Source organism: Antedon bifida, chromosome 4 (assembly GCF_963402885.1).
Source record: "Antedon bifida chromosome 4, ecAntBifi1.1, whole genome shotgun sequence".
In the NCBI taxonomy this organism is placed as follows: Eukaryota; Metazoa; Echinodermata; class Crinoidea; order Comatulida; family Antedonidae; genus Antedon; species Antedon bifida.
The window spans coordinates 14,659,719-14,687,216 of NC_136229.1; the positions used below are offsets into that span (position 1 = coordinate 14,659,719).

Below are 27,498 nucleotides of genomic sequence, written 5' to 3' on the forward strand. Positions count from 1 at the left end.
TAGGTTTTTTATTGGTATCAAGACTCGACGATTTTCTGTCTCGTTCTTCAATATGAGGTTGGACGGTGGAAGCTGTAATGGTTTTCTCGATTTCAATATCATTGCTGCAGCTGATAGTTTTTCATTTTATTCGCTAATAATAATATAACATATACATTCATACGCATTCAAGTTTTAGAAGCGTTTGAGATCAGTCAATGATAAGATATAAATTAAGTTGCAATTGATTGATTGATTTACTTTATTAACCAGAGTCACACAGATACATACAATATAAACATATAAAACAATCATAAAATCAGTACAACCGTAAGACTCACGTAAGTTAATATGATATAGGCCTAGCTAGTTTGTTATGTTTGATGAACAAGGTGCTATTTAAATAAAAGCAAGTTTTTATATACAGTAGTAGTATTTACTATTTATATCAGTATTGTTTGAAAGATATTTGTATTAAAAACTGCTTTTTCACATTCTGTATACGTAAAAAAAAAATTGGTTGCTTGTGTGAAATGCAAGTTGTATCTAATAAAGTAATATTTATATACAAGTGTGACATTTACTGCCAGATACTGAAATACTGAGTACCAACCAATCACTGTAACAATACTCAAGTAAATGATGGACTTATATTTTTATATCTTGGTTTCAGCTGGGCCCATAATTATCTTTTTTAAAAACATGACCATATAAAAATACACGTTTGAGTCTCTGAAACAAACATGCCCGATTTTATAAAACATTCCCCATATATAATTATAAATTGGAAATGGGTTATTTTTGTTTGTTTTTCCATTTATTGTTTTTTTAACAGTTTTTTATTTGTTCTGGGCCTAGTTTCTCCTTCAGGCTTCTTCTTGCTTGGTATATGAGCAGAGCTGGGATAGACCTACCACCAGCCTAGACTATAGAATACCCAGCTACTATTATTAACACTCACTAGGGTAGGCCTACCTATCTAATATTAGTATTATATCAGAATTACTCAGCCTAGCTAGGCCTAGAAAATACTATTTTTAGGCCTAGCTAGGCTAGAAATCAAGTAAGTAATTATAGTAGGTAGCCTTTCCTAGCTCAGAAACCAAATAGAACAATAATCGGGGAGCAAATTGAAATCTTAGGCCTATGACGTAATACGCCTGCATGAAAACCGTATTGAACACAGACACGATTCGGTCCGGGACGATTCGTACCAGCTTCGTAAAACGTAAACAAAGTTTCAAAATGGCGATTTTTCGATCGAAACAGAACAGAAATGTAGTAGGTTTGGTTTGATTAGTGGGAGTTGCATCCCAAGAAAGCTTAAAATTAGATTTTTATTTTAATAGATAGCTTAATAGTTTATCTTGAAAGGATTTTAAATTCGCTTTGAAACCTTATCTAGAAAATATGAAATTTAATGATTTTTTACCATCATTTAAAAAAAAATTAAAGTAAAAAAGTTTATACATAAAATAATGATATTTCTTGAAACAAAAAATCTGTGGAATTTAGATCACAGTTTTTATCATTATTTACGCTTGTAGTTCAACTATTGAAATACGTTTATTGATTTCATTTAATATCAAAATTATACCATTTTCTAAGTGTACTAAAATAGCAAAAATTCCAACATTTTTCACGAAGCGCGCCCTCACAATGAATGAAATCAGTGATGCGTTACCAACGCGGCTTTCCGACTGCATTTTTTTCAGTAATTTGCCTTTGGATTAATATCATTGGTCGATATACGATGTTTGACCTCCAGTGTCATGTCATAGCAAAGGTCGCGGCTAACGGGTCTAACTACCCACTAGTACTACTAGACTAGTACTACTAGGCCTAGCTATCTGAGCATTTAGAGCTTAACCTATTCTATCCAAAGAATAACAATTATGTTGTCTGTTATGCTAAAAGAACACCAAGTAAAACTAGCAATGCGAAAAGATGCACAAGGTAAGTAAAAAGGTAAATAAATAATTATATATAGGCCTAGGCTAGCTAGTAGGCTACTAAGTAATAGGCCTAGGCTATTATTCGGCCTAGCTAACTAGGCTAGGCCCCTATGCCTAGTAGTAGTAGGTCTAGCTAGCATACTAGCTAGGCCCTAGCCTAGCTACTAGGCTAGGCTCTAGGCATGCATAGGCCTAGCTAGGTCTACCTACTAATAGCCTAGCTAGGCCTAGGCCTAGAAACAATTTTGAGTAGGCCTAGGCCTAATTTTAAAGTGTGGGTACGAAACTGCATTAGCGCCGCCTAGGCTAGGACCTGCATATATTTTTCAATTTATCTTTCAGCATTTGAATTCAGTTTGAAAGAGTATATAATCATAAGCATTTTAAACTTTAAATCAACAAAATTGATTGAGTATTTCGAAAGTTATGAATAAAATAAGGTGTAAAATTTGGCAACATCACTATGCAGTATGCTTTGTTTACATAGGAATCCCCACCCCGCGTTTGTGACCTTGTACACAAATAGTCACTGGGTGAAAATACTACTAAAACACATATAAATACATTTTATGAACATATTTTTAATTATGGTGACAAATATATATTGCATAGTATCACATTTTGTTTGAAAATTGTGTCAAAATCATAAAAATAAGATAGAAAGTACTTATTTATGTTTACCCTCTCCCCGGACTGCGCAAATGTCCCGGAGGAATACCCCCACCTCAGCCAGGCTGTGTGATGACGTCATCAGGCACTTCGCAGCCTAGAATTGCTTACTCACCTAGCATCAGGTGATTTAAAACCTTTTGCGATCCAATATAGGTGATATTTATGTAAAACCAAAGGTGTACACTGTTAAAATATATATCTAAAATATATAAGCAAAATCCCAAAATATTAGGCATGTTTTTGATTTTTTCTGATCTTATTAACATTGTAAAAAATGTACTCTAATTTCATCGAAAATAAATTTTGAAAATTGTAAGCACGTTATATGCGCTAAGCACGTAATTGTATTGCCATATGATGAAATATGACCTGAAAAGTACCAAATTTTGTTTAATTGTGATTCATGCTTGTGAAGCTATGATTAAAACGTGAGTAGATCACATCATTTTTGATTGCGCACCGTGAAAACATAACCACATCGATTCCTGGCCATAAGGAATATGCTCTGAAAAATTGACTCAGCAAGATGAAACTGATATCAAGATAATTGATAGTGCTAAGGGAAGAATAAATAATTAAAGAAATAAATAAATAAAGATTCTGACCATCTAGAACTGTCTTCTTCAGCAACTGCCCAACCCCCTATTTTATTCTGCTTAATGCCTGATCCATTGTACTGTATTTTTTAAATTTTTCATATTTTTATGTATTTTAATTTTTTATATAATTGTGGTTTTGTTTTTAATATTTTAAGAGTCTGTATTAAAAGGTTACATGCAATCTGGCCATTGGCCACAAGTTGTAAAGTAACTATATTGTTTTTTAATGAATTTTTGTATATAATAATAAAAGTACCTATAAGAGAAGAGTTAGCTCTTATTTATAACAGTACCTCCTCATTGCGTGCAGTACTTAATAACTTTAAAAAACCATGCGGGTAAATTTTTACTAATAAAAATGTTTTGTCCAATGCTATTATAGAAATACGGCGTAAAGAAGCAGTAGCAGCAGCAATGCTTGTCTCTGAAGTGCTTACTGAAAGACTTAATAGAGGGTAAGGGCTGATTTTTATTATCATGTACTTTGCATACATTTTAAAATGGATATGAAACAATATCAAAATATCAACAAAAATACTTTTGTATGAATTATATAAAATAACAACACACAAAAAAATAGGTTTAAATACCTTGTGAAACTTGAGAAATAAATACACATACACATACGATACACATACAAGTAATAACATTGTAGTATGTCATTTGATTAGACGATTGCATGTAAACATTGTGTTCAATATTGTTACAGTATTAAAGGATCAAGGATATTTTTTTCAATTTCTTTTTATGAGAAAAAAAAAAATTCTAGCATATAAAAAAAAAGACCAACTGTGAACCATGTTGAACCTACAGTTGAATTCTGAATCTGTGAACCATGGAGGACATTTTCTATTTCCTTCATGTGTGAACAATTAACCCACAATAGGGAGGTTTCGCAACCTTACGAATACGATAACGAAAACGGATACGTCACACATTTGTGAAACTTTTGAGCTGATCCCCATTTCATATTCGTAAAGCGTATTTGTGTTGACGAATATCACCAGTCATATTCGTAACTACAAAACGAGTATAGTTTTTGATCTATTTTGCACATTTTGCATTTGAATCATGAATGATTCATGATTATAATATAATTATAGATTTATTGAAAGTAATTTACTAAAGTAATTTACTAAAATGCCAGGTCAATTTTGATAAATAGCAGTTTTTAAAGTCCTCACTCGCTTTGATGTTACGCTAGGCCTAGGCAGCCAAGCACCAAGCAACACGTACCTGCGCTTCGCTCAAATTTACCGCAGTCATATTTTGGACGTGCCTCAATATTTCGTTGCCATGCGAAACTGATTTTTTTATGGCTTACGAAAACGAATACGTGTGCGTGACGTATCCGTTTTCGTTATCGTATTCGTAAGATTGCGAAACCTCTCTATTACTGCCTGTTTTGTGACCGCTTTGGATAACAAAAACAACATTAAAAATCACAAAATCTGTGTAATTTTCTCATCTCAACTAAGAAAAACAGGAATGTTCTTCCCAGAAATGTTTTTAAAACTGCTTCGAAATAAAGCTTATAAAGCACAATAAGTGTCAAAATTGTATTTCCTTTTTTCAATAAAAATTTTTCTGGTGGCTGCTTATGGGAGGTAATTTAGTATACAAAAAATCTAATTTTTAGTTTAAAAATAAGTGGCAGCGGCTGCTTACGGGAGATGGCTGCTTACGGGAGGTGGCCGCTTACGGGAGGTACCAGCTTACGGGAGGTACCAAATACACTAATTAGATAGGAAAAACAAATGGGCTTTTGAAAGTGCGGCCATTAAGGGAGGTGGCCACTCACTTTTCTGAGATCTGAGTTTTCTAAATAGAGTTTCTTGTTATTTACCTCCGCCAAGGAGTATATGTAGTCGATCGTGTGTGTCTGTTTGTTACTTGGCAAAATTTATAGTATTTACTTTGTTTGTATGTTTGTATGTTTGTTTGTTAGCACGATGATAGCGCCTACAATTGAATTCTGAATTTGTTGGTGTAGATAGGTATATATTCAGACCATGCCTATTGAAAATCAAGACAATTGGTGTATTAATAACTTCACAAATAACAAAAATTATATTATTTTCAGACCGGCTAGTGTTAAAAGATAGGAGACAATTTTCAAAAGCCGGCGAACAGTCTTAAAGTAACAAGTGTACTGAAATTGCATTTTCTCGAAAACTACTTGTCCAAAACATCATTTTTGTACAAGAGGCAAGAGTTATATTTAATGTTAGTTAATTATATTGTGATTTGTAATTTTCAAAACATAATTTAATTTATTGTACAGGTTTTTTGATTTGAGTAGTTTTAAAAAACCTATTCTTTTCAAATTTACCCGTTTGTTTTTCGCGTTGCTGTTCTATTGTTATTCAAATTAATCTATTGTTAGTTGATAATTATTTTTTTGGTACCAGCATTTGTCCTTCCTTATTTCATATTTCATAGGTAATACTTACAGAACATGGAAAATTGATATATTGGTCATGTCACAAAAGCTTATCTTCCGTACGATATAAAAATAGAACACAATCTGTCTTTCTTTTAAGATGGACATATTCTTTGATATGGACCAAAATATTAGTTGACTGGTCGAGCGGTTAAGCTTACTCCATGGGTTACAAATTGTAAACCCCAGCAGGATTTGAACCGTGTAAAGCTAATACCTAAAGCAAAAAACATGTATCATTCAACATGCTCCCTATCAGTGGATATATTTTGCCAAGTACTTCACTCAGTGCTTTCATTTGTTTGTTAGCAGGATTACTCAAAAAGTTATCGCAAGATCTTTACCAAATTGAAAATGCAGATAGATATGTGGTCAAGGACCACTCCATTAAATTTTGGAGCCAATCCGGACCACGGTTCCAATTCTGGACCACTTTTTAGTAGTATTTTCAGACCTAAGTAAGATAGAGAATTTTCAAAAGCAAGCAGTCTTAAAGTAACAAGTAAACTGAAATTGCATTTTCCCGAGAACTGCTTGTCCAAAAAACTAAATTTTTGTACAAGAGAGTTATAATTTGCTATTTGCAATTTTAAAACATAATTTTATTTAATGTACAGGTTTTTTGATACGAGTAGTTTTAAAAAACCTATTTCTTTTCAAATTCACCGTTTGTTTTTGGCGTTCCTGTTGCAGCACAATTGCCAGTTCTTATGCTATGACTTTATCCATATTCCTTCACATGCACTGATGAAGGGCTAGTGTTGCCCGAAAGCTCTGCTAACTTTTCTCGCTGTTTAACTATATCGTTTTGATAGCTTTTCGCTTTTTTTTTTGTATCTCCATTGAGATCCAGCCACTGATACCCACAGCATTGTCATTTTTCAGTAATTTGCCTTTGGATTAAAATTTATATATATATTTTTCCAGAGAATGTATGTAGTTGAATTTTACAGTGGGTGGAGGTATGCACTCTCTAACTAACTTGTAACTATGCACGCTTTTCTGAAATTCAAAACTAACGGCCCTTTTTAACTTATTATAAAAGCTAATGAGTTGTAGATGAATTCATGTGAAATGTAGACCGTAAGTATGTTATGACATCATCATATGGCCATCTTAATAAACGTTATCAATTTTCTTCCAATTTTCAATATGTTATTACTCAAACCATTCTTTTATTTTAATTTGAAAAGGTCATCATATTCAAACAATTGAATAAACGTGAGTGGTGTAAAATAAAAACTAACCATCATCTAAACCACTTACAATGCCAATACCGTCAAATGTTTTGATCGATGCTAAGCTGTTCGTACAATCGTTGTAGTGCAGCCTACTGTAGACTATAAAACCTAATAAACAGCATGTGCATGTTACGATGCATTGCACGATAGCCACTGTGACGAGTTGAAATCTAGTTTTCTTTTGTTATTCTTCAGTTGCTGAATTAAAAAAAACTAGGTGCCATTTTTTGACCAATCCTTCAACAACCACTTTGAATTTCAAAATGGCTGACCTTCTGCACTCTCAATGTGGTCATTCATGGTATCATCGGAAAATAAATGTAACACTGATCATTTTATTTCATTACACCCATATCAATAAATGCATACTGTAGTTAACATACAGTTAATTATTTAGCAATAACACAAGTCATGTGACCATTAAGGGTCAAAATGTCATAATTTTCCAATTACCTATACCGTATGTATTCGAATAAACGTTAAACCTCCCAGAGAAGATTTTTTTAATTAAACACCCCTCGAATAAACGCATACAGGTAACAGCATTTGCCTGGTTTGCGATGTGCAAGTAAAAGATAATAAGTTTAAACAACCACCATTGCTTTGCAGCTATGCTAAATTAAGTGCGAACAATGTTATCTCAGTTCAAAAAGTGATTTTCCATGGAGAGGGAACCAACAAGATGGCGGCTGCAATCGACCAATCAGATATGCCCTACGCAGTACGCACTGCTATTACGCCTGTGAGCCTGTCTGCATGACAACAATATGCAACGCAGCGTGTTAAGCGTATGAACGCGAACGCATTCTATATGATCCTCGTATACAAAAAATGCTAGATTACCAAGAAATTATTCATTCCATTGCAAGAATATGTGTTGTAATTTATGTGGTCTTAATAATGTATTATATTAGATTATTATTTTTTATATTAAATTTTTGAACACATTTACGGCCGCCATCTTGTTGGTTCCCCATCCTGTTGGAATCATTTTTCAATCTGGAGTATGCCCTCTAGCCTTCGGCTTATTTCACCTCGCTGGGTGCGAAGCAAAATTGTTGTTTGGAGGTAAAGTCATTGACTTTCAGTACCTTCATTCGAGCAAGTTGATACATAAAGTTATTCAGAATATAATGCTTGTTTACAAACAATAATATAATTCAAAAAAAATTATTTAAATTAAATAAAAACTACTAGAGCAGAAAGACATTTGTCTTATCTGCTGGTAGTAGTTTTCTTTATAAGTAGTATCCAGTGGTGACTATTTTGTTTTTTTCAAACATGGTTTTCTGCCAATACAGACAAATTATGGCTATAGTATTCAATTAATCCAAAAATTGTGTGGATTTGTTGTAAGCCTATATTTTCAAGACAATTACTGTGATTCTGAACATGAAATCCGCCACCTATTTTTAAATCTACAACATTGAAAACTTATATTTGTTGATATAAAGTTTACGATACACCACGTATATTAGTTCTGAAAAGAACTGTTTAGTTTCTCAACGTTTCGATCAATATGCTTTGAACGTCTTGTTTTTAACGTCTAAAAGTTCCCTTTGATTTTTAAGTATGGTTTGTGATTATCGCAATATAAATCCTAACTATACGTTGTTAGTATTAAAAGTCACATAGAATAATCAATCAAACTATACTTTGTTTGTGGTAACTTAACTTTAAGAACTTATCGGAAAGAAGGGAAACAATATCCGCTTTCCAGCAATATTCAAATTTGTTTGAGAAAAAACAAAATCTTTTTAATAGCATTCTACAACTACAGACAGCTTATAAATGCTGTGTATGTAACGATTTCAGTTATTGAATTCCCTTTTATAAATTTGTATTTTAATTTTGTTACTTTTACTGCATTTCTAAGTTATATATATCAAAATGGAGTGGTTTTTTTTTAAAGAGTGAAGTGCGACCGGCTTCGACCACACACCGGTAGGGGATGGAATCGGCTTTTCAGTCATCAGTGTGTTTTGAATTATTATTATTATTTTATTGTTCCCGGGCATGATCCCATTGTATCCGTTTGTTGTTCGTATTTGTATTCTTATGAGTATAACTATTAGCATATGCCACCGATTTAATTGTATATTTAATAAATTATGTTATCATCTGAAACGGTGGAAGATTATTCGACTAATTATATATACAGTATAGATGAGCTGTTTTCTATCCTGCCTTCATGGTCACACAAATATGCAATATATATAATAAGAATGTGTACATAAATTAATTTAAATAAGCGACAATTTTTTTATCGATTTACAACATGCAATCATGCTATTGGCAGAAAACCATGTTTGAAAAAACAACATAGACACCACTCCACTGGATATAGTTATAAATAAAACAACATTAACTAGCAGATAAGACAAATCTAGATTACTTTCCAAAGTTACATTTCTGCTTTTAGTAGTTGTATGAACTTGCTTGAATAAAAGGTACTAAAATCAATGACTTTACCTCCAAGATCAAACAACAAATTAACAACTAATTTACCTGCAATGGTGGTTTGATCTTATTTTTTACTTGCAATGCGAAAACCGGGCATATCGAGGATCTTGATAGTTAAACTTAACTTACACTAAAGTATTTTCACACACTGAAATTGTTATTATAACCAGATACAGTAAATGTTATCAACATTTGAATGAACTGTAAAACCGTATTTATCTTAATACGAAGGAGACCTTTTTCATTGTACATTTAAAAACAATTTATTTACATAATTGGAAAATTATGACAATAAACAAAGGAAAATCGAATAGATATTAGTAAAACTGTATTCAGAATAAAAAAGCTATCCTACGATACCAAACAGTAAAGTATTTGAGAAATTAAAATATTGACCTTTTGACCTTTATTGGCCATGTGACTTGTTTTATTGTTAAATAACTATGTAACTATGCATTTTTTGATATGGATGTAATGTAATAAAATGATCAGTATTATGATGATACCATGGATGACAAAGTTCAGTGTGGAATGTCTTTTTTAATTCAGCAACTCAAGAATAACAAAGTTGGACAATAAAATCTATTTTGTATCCTTTCATCATTCACCTAATGCCATTATTTGTACAATTCCACAAATAAACATTCATATTTGTAGACTGTATTACATTATTATGTACTATATTTATGTTGTTGAATATTACACTCTGTATTGATAAATTTTTTTTTTTAGTGTTTCTGAGGCATATGCAAATGAAAAAAAACTTGATACTGAAGCGAAGAAATTACAAAACAGCGCATCACAATTTAGTCGACAAACAATTCAGTGGTTACAGATTATTGATAACTTCAACCAGGCATTAAAGGTAATTAGCTAAATGCAGTAATTGAAACTTTGAATAATTTTCAAACTGCAAAAGATATTTACAATTTAAAACACATAGACATGGTTAATGTGAGCATTGAGGCATTCCATCTCAAAATCATGAATTTCGAGATACTAAAAATTCCTACTAATTTGCCGTTATTTGAGATTTCAATAAAAAAAACAATGCTATACAGTAAATACTTATCTTTAACATATCAAACTCTTGTTCACATGTCATGAAAATGACGCCCATCATTTTTAACAACCAAAGGGATTCTTTTTAATCTAGACAATAGAAATTGATTTTATTGTTTTCTACCAAGAGTTTGAACGTGATTGGCTATAAAGTTAAAATACACTCTCTGATTGGCTGATGCTTAAAATAGCATGCTTCCTCCATATATGTAATCATAATGATATCTTAACTAATTTGCCCTTATTGAGGAGAAAATGGTGAGTCTAGTTCGAGAGCTTTGTACAATGTGTTAATAATAATAATAATATCCTGAACATTATTACCCCAGTCATTTTTTCCTGATCAAACACCTATGGAAATATACTCCCATAATGCAGCTAGTAATCAGCGCAAAGTTGTGTCTTGATCTAACCGGGTTCCCATTTATACACCTGGGTGGAGAGAGGCAAACATAAGTAAAGTATGTTGCCCAAGGATACAAGCAATGCGGCGAGAGTTGGATTCGAACCTCGATCTCACGATCGGTAGTCGAACGTCCAACACACTGCGTCACACACCCTTACGTTTTGGTCAGCTGGATATGCTAGGCCCAGCTAAAACGGTTTCCCTTAACTAATATATTGTTGATTTCTCAAAACAAATATTTTCGGAGCTAGAAGGTGATTCTTATGTTTTCTCTTGCCAGAATTTAAAAACTTTAATCTATTATTAAAGGACCCCTCATTTTAAAGCTTATTAAATGCAGATTACAAAAAAAAATTATTTTTTAATTCCCTGACTAATTTCAGATTACGTAGTGTCAATTATTATAAAAAAATAGTATATACCAATTACTTATTATTAATACTGAACAATCATAGGTTTAATATTAACATTGTGTATTTTGTATCATTGCAGGAGATAGGAGATGTAGAAAATTGGGCAACAAGTATTGAAACAGATATGAGAACAATAGCAAGTGCTTTAGAGTATGCCTACAAAGGTAACGCATTCACAATATAGATAGTAACTAGAGGCCTGTCAAAAATGCTTCTGATCTGGCTCTGGCATGGAAAATAAATTCTCGTCCTGATGTTTTGTCTTTCTGATGCGGCAGCCAATTTTGAACTTGAAGTGCGCGTAGCTTTGTAGTGTGTCGTGACAACAAAAAGCCGCTATAGCTGGATGCACAATCTGAATCGAACTTGAGCTGAACAGGAGTAGTGTGAAAGTCCACTTGGAAGCTTTGACTTTCTCTAGCAATCTAGGTCAATTGGTAATGCACATATTTGACCATTACACAGTGAAACTGCCACAACTGGCAACAAGAAATAAATTACTAGCTATTGTAAAATTGTTGGTGGCCATACAGTTTGATGATGCCACAACATTTGATCTGCAAAACAAAAACTTTACATTAAAATTATAGTTTCCATAAATTCTATAGATATTGCCTGCTTATTTATTTGACGGCACATGCGAGTTGCCACTTGCAGTCAATATCTCTTTCAGATTTACATGATCAAAACACGGTCAATATCAATTTTGTAAATGTATGCTTTATTTATTTGTTTTTTCAGAGGCCGGAGAGTGATGCAATAATGATAATGTTGGATCTGGTTACAGATGTTGATTGCAATTACAAAAAGAAGTAATCAATCTAGGAAGCACAAGAGGAATTGAGATGGGGATAGTAAGATTAAAATTATATTTCATATGGCTGGAAGACTGAGCACTCTTAAAGTCATCTCGGTGAATCAATTCTTAAGTACAGTTGTCTGAAAGGATGCATATCACTGATTGTACAGGGACCAACAAGTAGCAGCAGGCCTAATACTGCACCATGTTGAACACTGAATGGCACAGATGCCTATTAATGGTCAAATAAAAGAAATGAAGATGAATGATGATGAAGACTAATAAAAAAAAATATCAAAATTAAAATTATTTTTATGAATTGCATTCATTGCCATTACGCTTCATTGTCGTTAGACATAGTGCGTTCTACTATTTTGTGCCATTTATTCCCGTCATGGGCCGAGTGTGTATCAAGTTGGCCAGTGTAAATTAATACTGTTTCCAAGTCATCCTGTATCATTTTTTTATTTTTAATCTGAATATTTTAAAAATAAATTTGTATGTTTGTAGAAATACTGTACCCTACCCAAAATTGTCAAATGGAATTTATTATTTTTTTAAATGTATTAAATACCATCACACCTTCTAAATGAGATTATAACTACAAGAACTATTTACTATCTAGATATGATGAATGTTAAATATATACTGTATTTCATAAGACCGGATAAAGTGAATAGAAATTGTAGCTTTGTTTCTTTTTTTTAGTTTATGTATTAAATCATTTTTTTTTCAGTTTATGTATTAAATCATTTTTTTTTCTTTCACATTTAATGTTATATATTGGGGTGGGTCGAACTTTCTGACTTATCATGACTCTCCCCTTTTTTTCGTTGTATTCATATGCAAGTTTATCTATAGTAACTAACTATTTTATCATGTTATTGTATAATAATAATTGTAATATATAAATATGTTATATTGTGGAAATAAATTGAAATTAATGGACCATTTGGGAATAATTGGTATGTTTGAACTGTAAGTGTGTGACTCAAGTAGTAATCTTGAACCTATTTACATATTGTTATTCTGCGGAGGCTGAGGTTCCTATTTTGTGAGAAGTTAATAATACAGGTTTGTTATATTATTGGATAAAAAGATTACACATTTTTATCGATTTCAACAATAAAGCTTGAGTCAAAGGTCATAAAATTCATCTAACTGGGTTATTGTTCTATTGAACATAGTCTCTGTATGCCAAAAATGTTTTGCAGTTGGTAAATTGTAAACGTTTTTAGATCGTACATAAATAAACCAATAGGTGTCGTCTTCCATTCCATGAAATAACAAGTGTTATTGATATGATTGTTGTGATATAGTATTCTGCTAATTACATTTTTTAGAGAGGGTGTTGGAGATTTGTTAATTGTTTGTCTTTTGTTCGCATGACTTCAACATTGCATTTGATATCTGCAATTGTGTTTTTGTTATCTTAATTTCCTTTTCTGCTTTATTTCTTTCTTTCGCTGAGCTGTGTTTGCGTTGGATAGTTTTGTATCATTTTCTGCCTTAATTCCTGTTTGAGCAGTTTTGTTTCTGTCTTTAGTTTTGTATTTTCAATGAGAATAACGTTTTTTTGTTTTAGTTCATTTCGTAGATATGTAATTTCTTCCTTTAGCAACTTATTTTCAGATATGAACTGTTCTTTTTGTATTTGTGCGATGCTATTGTCTGTGTATCGACTCAAATGAGTCGACTGCGGTACTGTTACTAATTTGGTTCTGTGCAATGCTACCAAGGTAACAGACAACAATGCTTAGCCCCAACAATAGACACTAATGGCATAACAAGGGCACAATCAAAACAGTTACTGTCCGCTAGAGTATTTTAGGTATTCCATGAAGTCGTGAGGTGAATTTGAATTCTTAACGTTAAAACTTGAACGGTAAAGATTATAATGATCCATCTTGTATCGTCATTGTATAGTCTACTAACTAGTTTAATTTGAGGACTGTCCTCGTTTTGATGTTCAAAGAATTATAAAGATCCATCTATCTTTATACTTCATGTATTTGTACACCACCTCATCTTGATTATCACAGAAATTCCATAAACATATACAGTAAATGTGTACAGTATAACTGAAATAGAAGAAATTCTATAAAATATACAGTACTTATATAACAGAAACAGAATAAATTCAATGCTATAAAAGTATACAGTACTTTTATAAAAAGAAATAGAAGAAATTCAATGCTATAAAATATTCAGTACATAAGTCTAGTCATTTTGCGTTTATTTTTGAAGAATTGTCATAAAACAATGCAATATTTAAAAGTGTTCATCAATTCAAAGATTAGATTATTTATCTGTATTAATGTAAGACCAAAACTAACTGTGTTATAAACCATTACGAAATAATCTACAGAAATCATAAGCACGAAATAAAAAAATATATATTGCAATTATTTAGTCCGCAAAATAAAGAGCTCGATCCTCGTAATTATTACAAAATTGGCAAATTCGTTTGATCAACTTTCCTAATTCAATACGAAATGCACAATCTATCGACGTTTTCACAACCCTGTTAAAAACCAATATTTTTTTCAAAAAATCTGTTCAATTTTTCTATTTTTAAAGCGCTTTGGAACAATATTTATTGTTAAAAGCGCTATATAAATTTGATAACATTACAATGTTTTTTTCCAGAAACAATGATGCATTGGTTTGCGTTTATATTTACACATGTATCGACACATGAATTCAAAATGTTACCGTTCTTAATTTATCTTTCAACAAACAAAATGAAAACCTTAAACATTATACTATATTAACACTTTACAATGTCTTTGTTTATGCAAACCATCACCTGGAGTGTTGCCTAAAAAAAAATCATATCATGTTTATACACGGTCGAATTCATAGCACTATTATTTCCGCAGAATTGAACAATCTAATAATTAATCAATAAAATACTGACTTTGAACGGCTGCGTGGACACCGTAAATTCTAATTGTCAATATGTCCTTGCTTTGAGTGACATAATACTAATGGAATTATGTAAAACAATCTATCATAATTGAGGCAACAACGTGAATCAATTATTTACATAATTTGATTTCAAACTACTGTAGTGATAATAATGAAAAGTTTCAGAATGATTTTTAATACCGTTCGAAAATGTGTGCGAGTATTTGAACTCATCAAATAAAAGCAAGATTTTTTTAAAAGCTTATTATTATAAAATTAAATATTTATAATTTGGTTACATATAGGAATATAAAATAGTATATGTTCACTTGCTTACGATCAGATTCCAAGTGTCTTTATATATTTGTAAAAATAGTTTGATAAAACATTTGGTACAGGGTGCTTGAACAATGAGAACATTCGACTGCACAATCTGCAAAACTCACAAAATTGGTTGGTTCCAAATTTGTTATCCAAAACAAATTCTGCATATCTAAACCATTCACAAATACATGACTGGTGTAAATTGACCAGAAAAAGAACTCTTGATCACATTTCTATCTTCTTTTTTTGTTCAACTCCATCTTCAACCATATCTTTAACATTTTTGGCATTTGCATTGTTGTCCACTACTGCCTTCTCCAGCAAAACATCATTCTCTTTTATATCTGGTTCACCAGCATTTCCATTTTTATTCTTTTGGTCATTTGCATGTTCAAGTTGCAGATATTCTGCAGCAGCTTTTCCTTTCTTCTCAAAAATTAGAGTCGATTTCTGGTTCTGTTCAATAATTCCATCTTTCGACTTTGATTCTATCTTTTGCGTTTTTTTAACAGAATTTTTGTTTACATCATTTTCGATCTTGACATGACTTTCTAGATTTTCCACGTCTCTTTCTTGTCGTTCCTTTACATTATCTAAACCAGTATCTTTGTGTTCCTGTTGATCAAATAATTTTTCATCAGCATTAACTGCCGCACCTTGGAATTCTGCTATGTTTGCCCGAGGATCTAAGCCGGGATCCTTTTGAAATTTCAAATTTGGTTGATCACGAACCTTTTGCAAATTTGCATTTACCTCTGGAACTTTCAAATTGTGTTGATCACCAATTGCCATTTCTTTTAAATTTGGATTTAGCTGTGGAACATTCTGAAATTGTGCATCTGGTTGAGCACCAAGTCCTAGTTGAGGTGGTGGATCTCCTTCTTGAAGAACCATTTTTGGTTGATCATCAAGTTGAAATCCTTCATTACCTAGACCATCAGGTTGGATGGCACCTACCTGCTCAACTTGTCTTCCTACGCCACCAGCTTGAACACCAGCAACAGGTTGGCCGATTCCAATAGGTTGCTGTCCTTGTCCAACCCCTTGATTTAAACCGTCAGCCTGATATCCTTGGTTGAATCGTCCATCAATTCCAGCAAGCGGAACATTTTGATTCCCTAAACCTCCTGGATTACCTGCGTGAACACCTAAGCCAACAACTCCTGGTTGGACGCCCGGGTCCATTGCCCCACCTAAACCAACACCTGGTTGAAGCCCCAGGTCCATTGGCCCACCTAAACCAGCACCTCCTGGTTGAATCCCATGGCCCACTGGTCCACCTAAGCCTACTTGCATTCCTTGGCCACCTGTATCACCAACACCCACAGGCTGAAGTCCCTGATCTAGTGGTAGTAAACCTTGTGCTACTGCATTGGCACCTTGTAATTGATCTAAAGGTGCTATAGGTTGAACAGGTTGTTGAGGAAGTCCTCCAAAGGCAGGATTGTCTTGCTGAACACCTATTCCAAGCTGTTGATCTCCAACTTGAGGAAGAACAGCCTTTAATACTGCAACCTGTTCAATCACTTCTTTGGCTTTTTCAATGATGGCAGCATCTTCCTTTTCTTTCACTTCTTTTACCGCCTCTTCATGTTCTTTCTGACGTTTCTCCTCCAGTTCTTTTCTTTCTCTTTCTTCTTTTTCTAAAATCTCCTGCTTTTCTTTTTCTTTTCTTTCTAATTCCTCTTCATCATGCTGCTTTTTTAGTAGCTCTATCTCTTCAGCTTGAGCCTCAATTTTTTTTTCTTGTTCTACTTGCTTCTCCTACATTAAATACAAATAAAAAGAAATGCTTGAATACTGACTATGTTCTTCTACACTTGGAATTTTAGATTCAAGGGAAAACCAACAACACAATATGTAAATCGAAAGCTCCCTATTATCTACAAGGGGAGTCAACATAAATAATAATCACTGCACAAGAACAACCACAAATACTGTACCTTGAGTTGCTCTATAACATTTTCTGCCATGCCTTCCTCTTTCTCTTGCGAGTCCTGTGAGAAAAGAAGAATAATTGGTTGATTTTCCTTTTTTGTATTCAAAATAAGCATTTTTATTATATTATTTATAATTATTAAAGAACCAAATGTACCATCATTTTGGACGTAAAATCATCTTGTTACATTTTACTGAGCAATTCGGCCTGAATTAAAACTTACTGTAGCCTGGGGCTTTATTTAAACAAAGTTACTGACTCATAATGGTGATCTATCGGCTTGTTGGTTAATCTTATAAAAAAAAGTTGCATACCTTGATTTTGTTCTCATCTTTGTTAACAACTTGTTCCTCCTTCTTTTGATCTACAAAGTATGAACAAGAAAATGATAAATAAAGTACTACATTTTGAGCAATTTTGTAGAGTCCTTTCCATAAGGGTTGTCATAATACTGTGTACTAAACAAATATGTTCCAACTTACTATCAACTACTGGTTGATCTTTTGGATTTATCTGAAAAATAAAAATATTTAATTAGCTTTCATTAAAATTTGATGCCCTACAGATGCATTCACATGCATTTGAAAGAGTAAGGTTTAAATAAATACTAAACTTCCTTACATTTTCAATTGTTTTTTCATTTTGTTTAACAGGTACATCAATTGGTGGGTGCGGGTTAGGCGGTTCCTTATGTACATCTTCTAGTAAAAACAAATCAAATGGTCTTTAATTGGTGGACGATATTGATAATAAAACAACATTCAACTCTCCCATAAATCAGTCATCCATAGACATGCCCAGAATGGTTGCTAACCAAGACCATCCTGTCAGAATTTAAGTTAAACAGTAGGAAGTAGAGCTTTTAATTCTGAGGAAAACCAGTTTACAGAGAATTGTCATAATATGATTGTACCTTTTATCTTATCTTCCGGCAATTTCATTCCAGGATCTATAACTTCAAACTTAACTGGTTCTTTAAAGTGTTGCGGTTGCGGGTTTTCAAAATTTGGTTCAAGAATCGCTGTGTCATCATTCGGTGTTGCTTGTAAATTATGATACAAGCCTATCACAGTTAATGAAAGCCCCATTACGAGAATAAACTGCAAAAAACAATTTATTTTTATGTGTTATTTATATACAGGTAAGTAATTTAAATTCTTTGTTTTGTGATAGAACATCTTTTTATTCAGATCTGTACTACAGTATATATAGTGTACTAGGTGGAAGAAAATTCTTTAAAATCTCAATTAGTTCAGATAAATACAATGAAATTATCTATATATAAATTATGCTTACTCTGGGAAAGGTATCCGCCTTGGATTTCTACCTCATCTATCTCAGATGTATCGCGAAAAGTAGATTTGATAACAGTAGTTTTCACTATTACGATATTGTTCCATTTGTCCTTTAGAATGAACAATCCAGAATTTCCAATCGAAATTCATGGATATCACAGGGTTATATTCACATATAATATTCAAGTTTTACAACTGGCTTCCTGCAAAATGGCCGCTGGTGGCGACATTCAATATTTTTAATCCTCGATAATTCCGAAAAATATGGATACACGGCACAATGAATAACTCATTGATATTAATTCTATATGAAATAGGGAGTGGCAGGACAAGGCTGAAATAACAGGCTTTTACTTTACGTGCTAATTACAATTTGATTTTAGTGATTCAACTAATTATTTATGTTATTTATTAATTACCTAATAGGAGGCCTGGTACCAGGATGAGGTGCGACACACCTTTAATTTATATTATCAATTATTTCAAACTTTAATGTTATAAATTGTATATAAGTACACAAGTTATTTGATCATTTTGTTCCAAAATTCCTCTGAGCTGTCATTTAACATTCTATACCTCAAGACATTAATGGGATTTCACAACAGTCCCACATAGAATACCAATGTTACCTCTGTTACCTTATAACTTTGCCCTACCACATAATCAAATTTGCTATATTACCTGGGCAGAGATATTTTTTCGTAAGTTAAAGGACCCCTCATAAAACATTACAAAATAAACATGCAGAACTCATCAGTTACATGCATAGGTGAGACCTGGGCCTGAGTTTCCGAGAACCATTCGGTTACACCCACTAGATGGTGCGCGAACAAACCCTCTAGTTAGCTACAATTAAAGAAAGGGCAATTTTTTTTTATAAATCTAAGTTTCATTTAGTCACAGATTATACTAACCACACAGAATCTACATGTTCTGGTCACTTTATCATTATACTGCAGTAACTGCAGCAAAATGCTTACCTTTGCTGTTCCTTTATTAGCTACTCCATGTGTCTTGATGTATATGATAGCTGGCAGAATAAAACAGATAAAACTACCAAGAGTAGCACCAGTCAATGCAAGTACCGTTTCAACTAAAAATAAATGGTAAATAATTATGTAAACTTTTACGACGACCTACTATATCTATGTTATAAGCATTAACCAACGACTTTGAATAGTTACCATTTTTAACTAAGATCCCCAGCGTAAGAGTAAGTGCAATAATCAACATTGTTATCGTATTGAACTTGCCGGGTGGAATGTATACACTTCCTCCGCTACCACCAGGATTCTCTATACTGTGTGACTGCAGAAATATAAATAAATAAAAAATTAATAAGGTTTATTAAAAAAAATATTAGTAATCGCCCTCAGTTCTGCCCTCTCATAACAGCCACAATGCAGCGCATTCCTTGGAAGATGATCCCTACTCTTTTCAATAGTAGATCTAGTGTATCTTTATCACGCATATGTACATTGTGTATGCAAGGGACTATCTGAAAAATAAGGCAATGAACGTACAATATCTTGCTTAAAGATGTATTGTTCCTTTGACTAATTCCAAACATTTTTTTTCAAATATATTTCGAAAAAAAGTGGGTCATGTTGAAGTATCATAATAGTTATTAACTTTCACCAAAAATTAGTGGAAAAAAAAATAATTTAACCGAAATACAGACATTTTTTGGTTTAAAAAATAACTTTGACTTCCAGTCAAAGTTTTCGATCAAAACATATCTCATAATGCAACACGCTTGTTTGGCTACTCTGTATGCATAATCATAAAACTTCCTCGCAATCTGTGTGAGAACACCTTCTCAACCGTGACGAGTTGTAAACAATCCTAATTAGCATCATGCATAATGCATACTCATGGTTTGAAATCTTTGTTTACTTTCGCTCGTAACGATTTTCCAGACGAAATGTAATCAAATAATTTACCTGTTAATTACGTAAACTTGTTGTTTTTGGCTTGAATTTTCGACTTAAAGTGAATAACTTTAATATTACTTTGATATGGCCAATTTAAATTTAGAATATTTTTTTTTTCATTTTTTGTGTTTCAAGGGACAATACATCTTTAATGATACAAGCAATATGGCACGGACAGATCCTTCTCACATCCTTCGATACCCATTACACCAAACTTTATAATAGAATTCTTACCATACTTTGTGAATAAAACATTGAATATAGACTACTCCTACAAGGAAATATGACCAATGGAAAACTAAGAGCAACTGAGAAAGTGAAACCCATCTGGAAAATGTCAGACAGCAAGGACGGCTTAAAATTGAGTAACACGTCTCCCTTAATTCCTTGTTTGTAGTACGTTACATAACCACATAAACCAACCTAAAAAATAAAAACATTTTTTATTAACAAATTGAAATGTGAATGATGAACAAATCAAATAAATGTTTATAACATAGAACTGATATGAAAACCAATTTTTAAATGTTATTTCCATAAAGTTGATAAAATACACAAACTTACAACAAAGTACATTGTAGTAACTAATGTAACGGAGTTCTTCACAACTTCTTGCATTTTTTTTATTGTTCTATCTGCCATTGATTCGTAAATTGTAAAAAGCACTCTGGCGGAAAAAGAAATTTCAAAGTAAATAACATTGTTTAGCACCAATTTAAAAGTCACATTTCGCAAAGGAGTATATTCATTTCAGCTCGTTAGATCTTGTGGTCATTCCAACTAGGAGATATTATGGTCGTTCCAACTGGGAGATATTATGGTTGTTACAACTGGGAGATATTATGGTCGTTCCAACTGGGAGATATTATGGTTGTTCCAACTGGGAGATATTATGGTCGTTCCAACTGGGAGATCTTGTGGTCATTCCAACTGGGAGATATTACGGTCGTTCCAACTGGGAGATATTACGGTCGTTCCAACTGGGAGATATTATGGTCGTTCCAACTGGGAGATATTATGGTCGTTCCAACTGGGAGATATTATGGTCGTTCCAACTGGGAGATATTATGGTTGTTACAACTGGGAGATATTACGGTCATTCCAACTGGGAGATATTACGGTCGTTCCAACTGGGAGATATTATGGTCGTTCCAACTGGGAGATATTACGGTCGTTCCAACTGGGAGATATTATGGTCGTTCCAACTGGGAGATATTATGGTTGTTACAACTGGGAGATATTACGGTCGTTCCAACTGGGAGATATTACGGTCGTTCCAACTGCGAGATATTACGGTCGTTCCAACTGGGAGATATTATGGTCGTTCCAACTGGGAGATATTACGGTCGTTCCAACTGGGAGATATTACGGTCGTTCCAACTGGGAGATATTATGGTCGTTCCAACTGGGAGATATTATGGTCGTTCCAACTGGGAGATATTATGGTCGTTCCAACTGGGAGATATTACGGTCGTTCCAACTGGGAGATATTACAGTCGTTCCAACTGGGAGATATTATGGTCGTTCCAACTGGGAGATATTATGGTCGTTCCAACTGGGAGATATGGTCATTCCAACTGGGAGATATTATGGTCGTTCCAACTGGGAGTAATTGTATTACTGTAGTTTTACCTAGAGGCACAGTCAAACTAACCAAGGGTAATAAAATCAACTATTGGGGGTGATACAATGCTTTCTCAGACTCGCAAACAAGTATAATTAACCCAATCCAAATGCAGTAATACAGTAACATACAGTACTTACGTCTGACAGCTAAATGCTATTGTCGTAATAGTGATACAAATAAAACCTCCTTTTGTGTCCCACAATTTACTTTCATGCGTCCATGTTCCTATTGATAAGTCATACAAACTATTAAAAAACATCTGAAACAAAGAAAATAGTACACCGCTGAAGTTATTATAATATAGTATAAGTATTTTTAAATATTAATCATTGATAACAAATGTAGACTTATTTAACGTATACTAATATATATCCTCTACTATAAAGCATAAGCTTCTGCGTGTTAACATATTTATTTTATTCATTTAGCCCAGGAGTCGCAATAGCAGGCAACACATTGTGGAGTGGAGTTGTGGCTTGGTGGTTATGATGCTTGTCTACTACTCCAAGGGTCCTGGGTTCAAGTCCCGTCACATGTCAGGATTTTTTCCAAATTACTCCACTCCCAAAGACTTGTAATAAGACTTTGTTTATGTAGAGCATCTTGTGTATATGTTTGTCTTGTGAACCTCTGAGGGTCCCTAATGATCAGCAATAGCTGGATGGATCACCCTCATTAAATATAGTTTAAAAAAAAAAAAAAAAAAAAAAAATTGTCGTCGGAAGGTTAGGGTAACAGTAGTTGGGTGACAGTGTGTACTAGTACCCCATACTCAAAAGATGTACTAGGTTCTTTTAAATACAAATAAGCCAGATGTGTACAGTTTATAGTCCTTATCCGAGAAAACTCTCTCATATACATATTATAAAATAAATATGGTATATTTTCAGGGTATACTGTAAGTAATGATAACACTTTTTAGGTAAAATGATATATAGATAAGTAAAAGTGGAACACACTACTTACATCGGCTGTAAAGCAAATATAAAATATCATAGAGAGGCCACTAACTGCTGCAAGACTCTCTACACTACGCTTTAATCCCAGCGGAAACACAACAGTTACTGCTAAAAACATTTGTAGTGACGCCCTCAATTTTGGTGTATTCTAAAAAAATAATCAAAGCAATAATTCATATCTAGAAAATAAAAATGCTTACAAAACTACTATGCAGAAAGTCAGTAGCCATTTTGCTAAGTGCCTTTTGAAACTAGAGACTAGCAGTGAAATAGAAAGTAAATATAGGCTTATTAAACTAGCCTCATGATGATGGAAAAAATAAACCCCTAAAAACCTTGTTATGTATATAATAACAGTCAATTAGTACAATTCGATAACTCCTTTTTCTCTAAATGTTTGAAATTAAAACTCAATTCAACAATTGAATTGTCAGTAAATAATGAAAGACAATTTTTGACGAGACAGATTTAGTTTGTTTTGAAATTGTCGTAATTATCATACTATAGTCTTTTTGGACGCACCTCTGTTTCATAAAGTGCCTGTCTGTAATCAAAATAGATAATAATTAATTAATGATTAACATACATCTAATGAGAGCCATTTTGAAATGATTGCTGGTCCCAAATCACCAATTATTATGAAGAATGACACACAGGAACAAAACAACAGGCCAATGATACTGTAAAGAGATTAAACACATTATTAGTTTATATTGTATTATTGAAAAACAAATCTATTTGTTCAATAAACAAAACATAAACTTATTCTGAATATTGTGACCAAATAGAATGTGATAATAAATGCAGTATCAAAACAGTTCTACGTATACTGAAACCACATAATATTTCATACTATTAATACAATTCCACATACTGTACATACTGCATATATGTAAACCTTTAAGCATATATAATTGATCATTGACATATTACTGACATAAATGAATGAAATTTGAAAAAAATGTGTCAATACCAATGACAATATACAAGAAATTAGACAAACAACTATATAATATAAATACTAAAAAAACATTTAGTTCCTATTTCTCTATCATGGCATTTTGCTAATTTAAAAAAAATTCAATTTTTAATTTAGTTAGCATAGTTTGCTGTGTACAGTAGTAGTATACAACATGTTTGTTTTGAGTATTTCTGAAAATAGAAATTATAATAATATATAAAAAACTAGAGGGTACTCCGAGAGTACAAACCTCCGCCTACTGTAAAATTCCCCTACATAAAATGTCCCCTGAAAATATATATATATTAAAAAAATTTTTTTTTTATTAGTTCTAAATGTAAATAGGCTAACTGCACACTACAAAGTTGTGGATGAGAGTTTGGTGTAATGGTTATGTATCCAGCCTCTCACAGTTGAGATCGCTGGTTCAAGTCCCGCTGAGGTTCTTTTTTTTTTTATTTCTTTTTTTTTTGTAGACCTTGATCTTTGACCCTGACCCTTCAAAATTTAACCACAATTATATGATGAGTCATTGATCATTGTGGCTAAGATTGGTGAGAATCGGATAAAAACTGTGGTCTCTAGGCAGTAAAATAGTTTTTTGTTAGTTGTGACCTTGACCTATGACCTTTTCCCCTCAAATTCGAACTCTTCCGAGCTTTTGAGGCGTAGATCATCAAATTTGGTGAGAATCGGATAAAAGCTGTGGCCTCCAGGCTGTTCACAGACACACACACACACAAACATACAGGGGTGAAAACTCCTTGGCGGAGGTAAAAATGCAAAAATCTGCAAGTTGCAATTCTTACCATAGCTCTACAGCCATCTTGCCTGTAGCACCTAATACATGATAGGCTGAAAAAAATAAATGAAATAAATAATAAATATTTCTTTAAATCTATTTTTCAAACATATGTTTTATTCATTTATTTATTATTTTTAAACGTGGCATTGAACCTGACACACAGGAAGTACCAACAGACAACAAACAGAGAAACACAGCCATCATAATTAGTTATAAATTATTGCCAAGATAGTTTCATAAAAAAGAAATTTATCATTAATGTATACTGAATTTTGAATGGTAATTTTAATTTAAACTTTTTATGTGTTTAAGAAAGTTGACAACATTTACCCAGGTTTTCATACGATGTACGTTTGGTTGCTTTGGCTGCCCGTAGTAACAGCATACAACTTGTGTAGGTAAGAAAGGCAGAAAATAATAATAAACAACACGCTAAAATGAAACCACACTGAAAGAAAGTAAAACATTTAAATTGAATTAAATATACTGTCATTGTACAGAATAACTACACCTTTGAAAATGACATTATTAGGTTGGCTGCTATGATAGTCGATATTATAACATGTTAATGTGGAGCATTTACACGAGTTGGGTAACATAATGTATATTATCTGACATTTAAAAAAAATAGCTATTCCACTTACTAAAATAAAGAGATAGAAAATGAGTGTCATCTCATTGAACTTCCTTCATGATCAAATTGAGGAATATTTTAATTACAATATTTAAATCAAGAATTTAATTTCAAAACATATAAGAAAAAAGAAATCATAAAAATTGGCATTAGTAGGAATGTGATCTGTAAACCCACATTTAGTTAAATTTTTAAAAATTATTTACTTGAAATAAACTGTAATTTAAAGCAAAAAATAGAAAGTGTCTGTAATTAGAATTTGAGTTTTTGGTAAAAATTATTGGTTTATTTTATTTTTTTTTAATAAGTGAAATCATTATGTTTGTTCGTTTTTTTCTGAAATGAAATTTTTTTGAAGTGAATTCTTCAAAATGAGGGCTATTCAAATTTCAAGACATCTTTAAAGGATTCCAGTACCTTATTAAAGCACCATGGCATTGCGAGTACACCCACGCCAATGATGCTGTTGGCAAGATTAATGATGGGCACCAACGGGGTTGTTCCTGCCATGGTGGGGTCTTCGTCGGTTACTTTACTGACAGGAGTCACTGTCACAGTTTCCGTCTAAAACTACAAGATTGGTCCTCTCCACTATCAATCAAGACTGGTCCTCTCCACTGTCAGTCAAGACTGGTCCTCTCCACTGTCAATCAAGACTAGTCCTCTCCACGATCAATTCCCTTTTATTGGTTGTCAGCTCATTGATATACAGCTATTGACAATCTAAAGAACAATTTTTGATATTAATAAAAAATATCTTGAATCTTCCATATAGCTGCAAAACAAAATGTAACATGTTAGCCTAGCCTACCTAGTTCATAGTTGGGTGCAGGTCAAGACTACACTGAAGATTGGCCTACCAATAGGCCTACCTAGGTCTATATCAATGTCGGCAAATTATAGAGTTTACTAGTAAGCCTAGAAGGCATGGGCCTAGTATTCTTGCTGATTTTGTAATGTAGGATGAGACAACAACTAGTTGTTGTCTCAGATGTAGGGCTACTACAGGTCATAACATGCTACTTTAAGGTCATAGAAACATTAGCTTAGATCAATCGCGGCAGATTTTGAACATGGCAAAATTAATGTTTTTTAAACACAAAGGGTACTACAATTTACAAACAATTTGTATTTAATCTTGTAATTATATTTATTAATAATCTTTTATATATATTCATATAAGAATAGAATATTTCTGGGAGATCGTTTAATTTGAATTCAGAAAAGTTATATTAAATTTGTCGCATAAAGTTTTGTTCGTCGCCATAGCAGCTAGCGCTAAAAATATAAAATATGCCACCAAGATAAGAGCGCGCGAAAGCATAGCCAACAAGGTTAAAGGTTGTTAAGCATGTGCAGTAAACAATATATTAGGCACGCGACCGTTTCGTGTGTGTGTTTATTTTGTAACATTGTGGGCGGTCTGCGTTCTGTAGGTTAGAGTCATGGAACCTTTGATCTCAAACTGATCCTTCTATTCCTTATCCATGATATAAGTAGGCGTAGCAAGTCAGGAATCCAGCAAGTCTACCACACGAAACGGCAGCAGGAGCCACCTCTCTACCTAGGCTCCTAGAGCGCCGAGCCTCTCTTGTTTTAGTAATAATGCATTATAAATAAATTATATACTTATACTTTATAGCCTACCTAGGCCTACTACTAGACTATAGAGGAGGCCTAGCTAGCGGTTTAGGCCACATAAATAAATATAAGCTAGCCTAGCCTAGCCTGCCTATAGGCCTAGCGAGCTAGGGATCTGCAAATATAGGAATAATAGCAGCGCAGTATTAATGAACATACGTACTTAACAAAGCAAAAATACATTTAACCCTGTACGAAGTCCGCCTGAATATAAAATAAGCAATATTATTATTTATTTATTACATCCAAATCCAAAATGTGTGCGCTACGACAAAATATTGTTGTGTGACACATCGCCTCCACCGACGTGGCAGACATATGTCACATAGTCTTCATGCACCAGCTGTTAAAATATTTTACATAATATAGGCCTAGTATAGTTAGGCCTATAGCTACCTGACATTGTGTGATATATTTTATATCTTTACTATTTATGT

General features: G+C 33.0%; 2 protein-coding genes across 3 annotated transcripts; one reads left to right on the plus strand and one right to left on the minus strand.

Annotated features, from left to right (window-relative positions):
* The first annotated feature begins 1,775 nt into the window (after positions 1-1,775).
* LOC144839441 (biogenesis of lysosome-related organelles complex 1 subunit 1-like) lies at positions 1,776-12,980 on the plus strand. The gene is made up of 5 exons (XM_078694799.1): positions 1,776-1,935; positions 3,588-3,660; positions 10,085-10,217; positions 11,313-11,397; positions 11,975-12,980. The coding sequence occupies exons 1-5, from the start codon at positions 1,875-1,877 to the stop codon at positions 11,986-11,988; spliced, it is 366 nt and encodes a 121-aa protein (XP_078550925.1). The 5' UTR covers positions 1,776-1,874; the 3' UTR covers positions 11,989-12,980.
* A 1,271-nt stretch (positions 12,981-14,251) lies between these two features.
* LOC144840150 (uncharacterized) lies at positions 14,252-27,341 on the minus strand. Of its 2 annotated transcripts, none has more exons than XM_078695851.1 (17): positions 27,225-27,341; positions 25,838-26,143; positions 25,117-25,234; positions 24,791-24,836; positions 23,607-23,700; positions 23,028-23,168; positions 22,199-22,320; positions 20,999-21,101; positions 20,669-20,857; positions 19,685-19,808; positions 19,481-19,593; positions 18,119-18,305; positions 17,827-17,903; positions 17,688-17,718; positions 17,520-17,569; positions 17,210-17,263; positions 14,252-17,030 (listed from the first exon to the last, which is right to left on the minus strand). In XM_078695851.1, exons 2-17 carry the CDS (start codon positions 25,928-25,930, stop codon positions 15,492-15,494), a joined length of 3,081 nt encoding a protein of 1,026 aa, XP_078551977.1. In that variant the 5' UTR covers positions 25,931-26,143; positions 27,225-27,341; the 3' UTR covers positions 14,252-15,491. The 2 variants fall into 2 exon arrangements, with proteins under 2 accessions (XP_078551977.1, XP_078551976.1); XM_078695850.1 differs by having other exon boundaries at positions 17,827-17,906.
* Between the last annotated feature and the right edge of the window lie 157 nt (positions 27,342-27,498).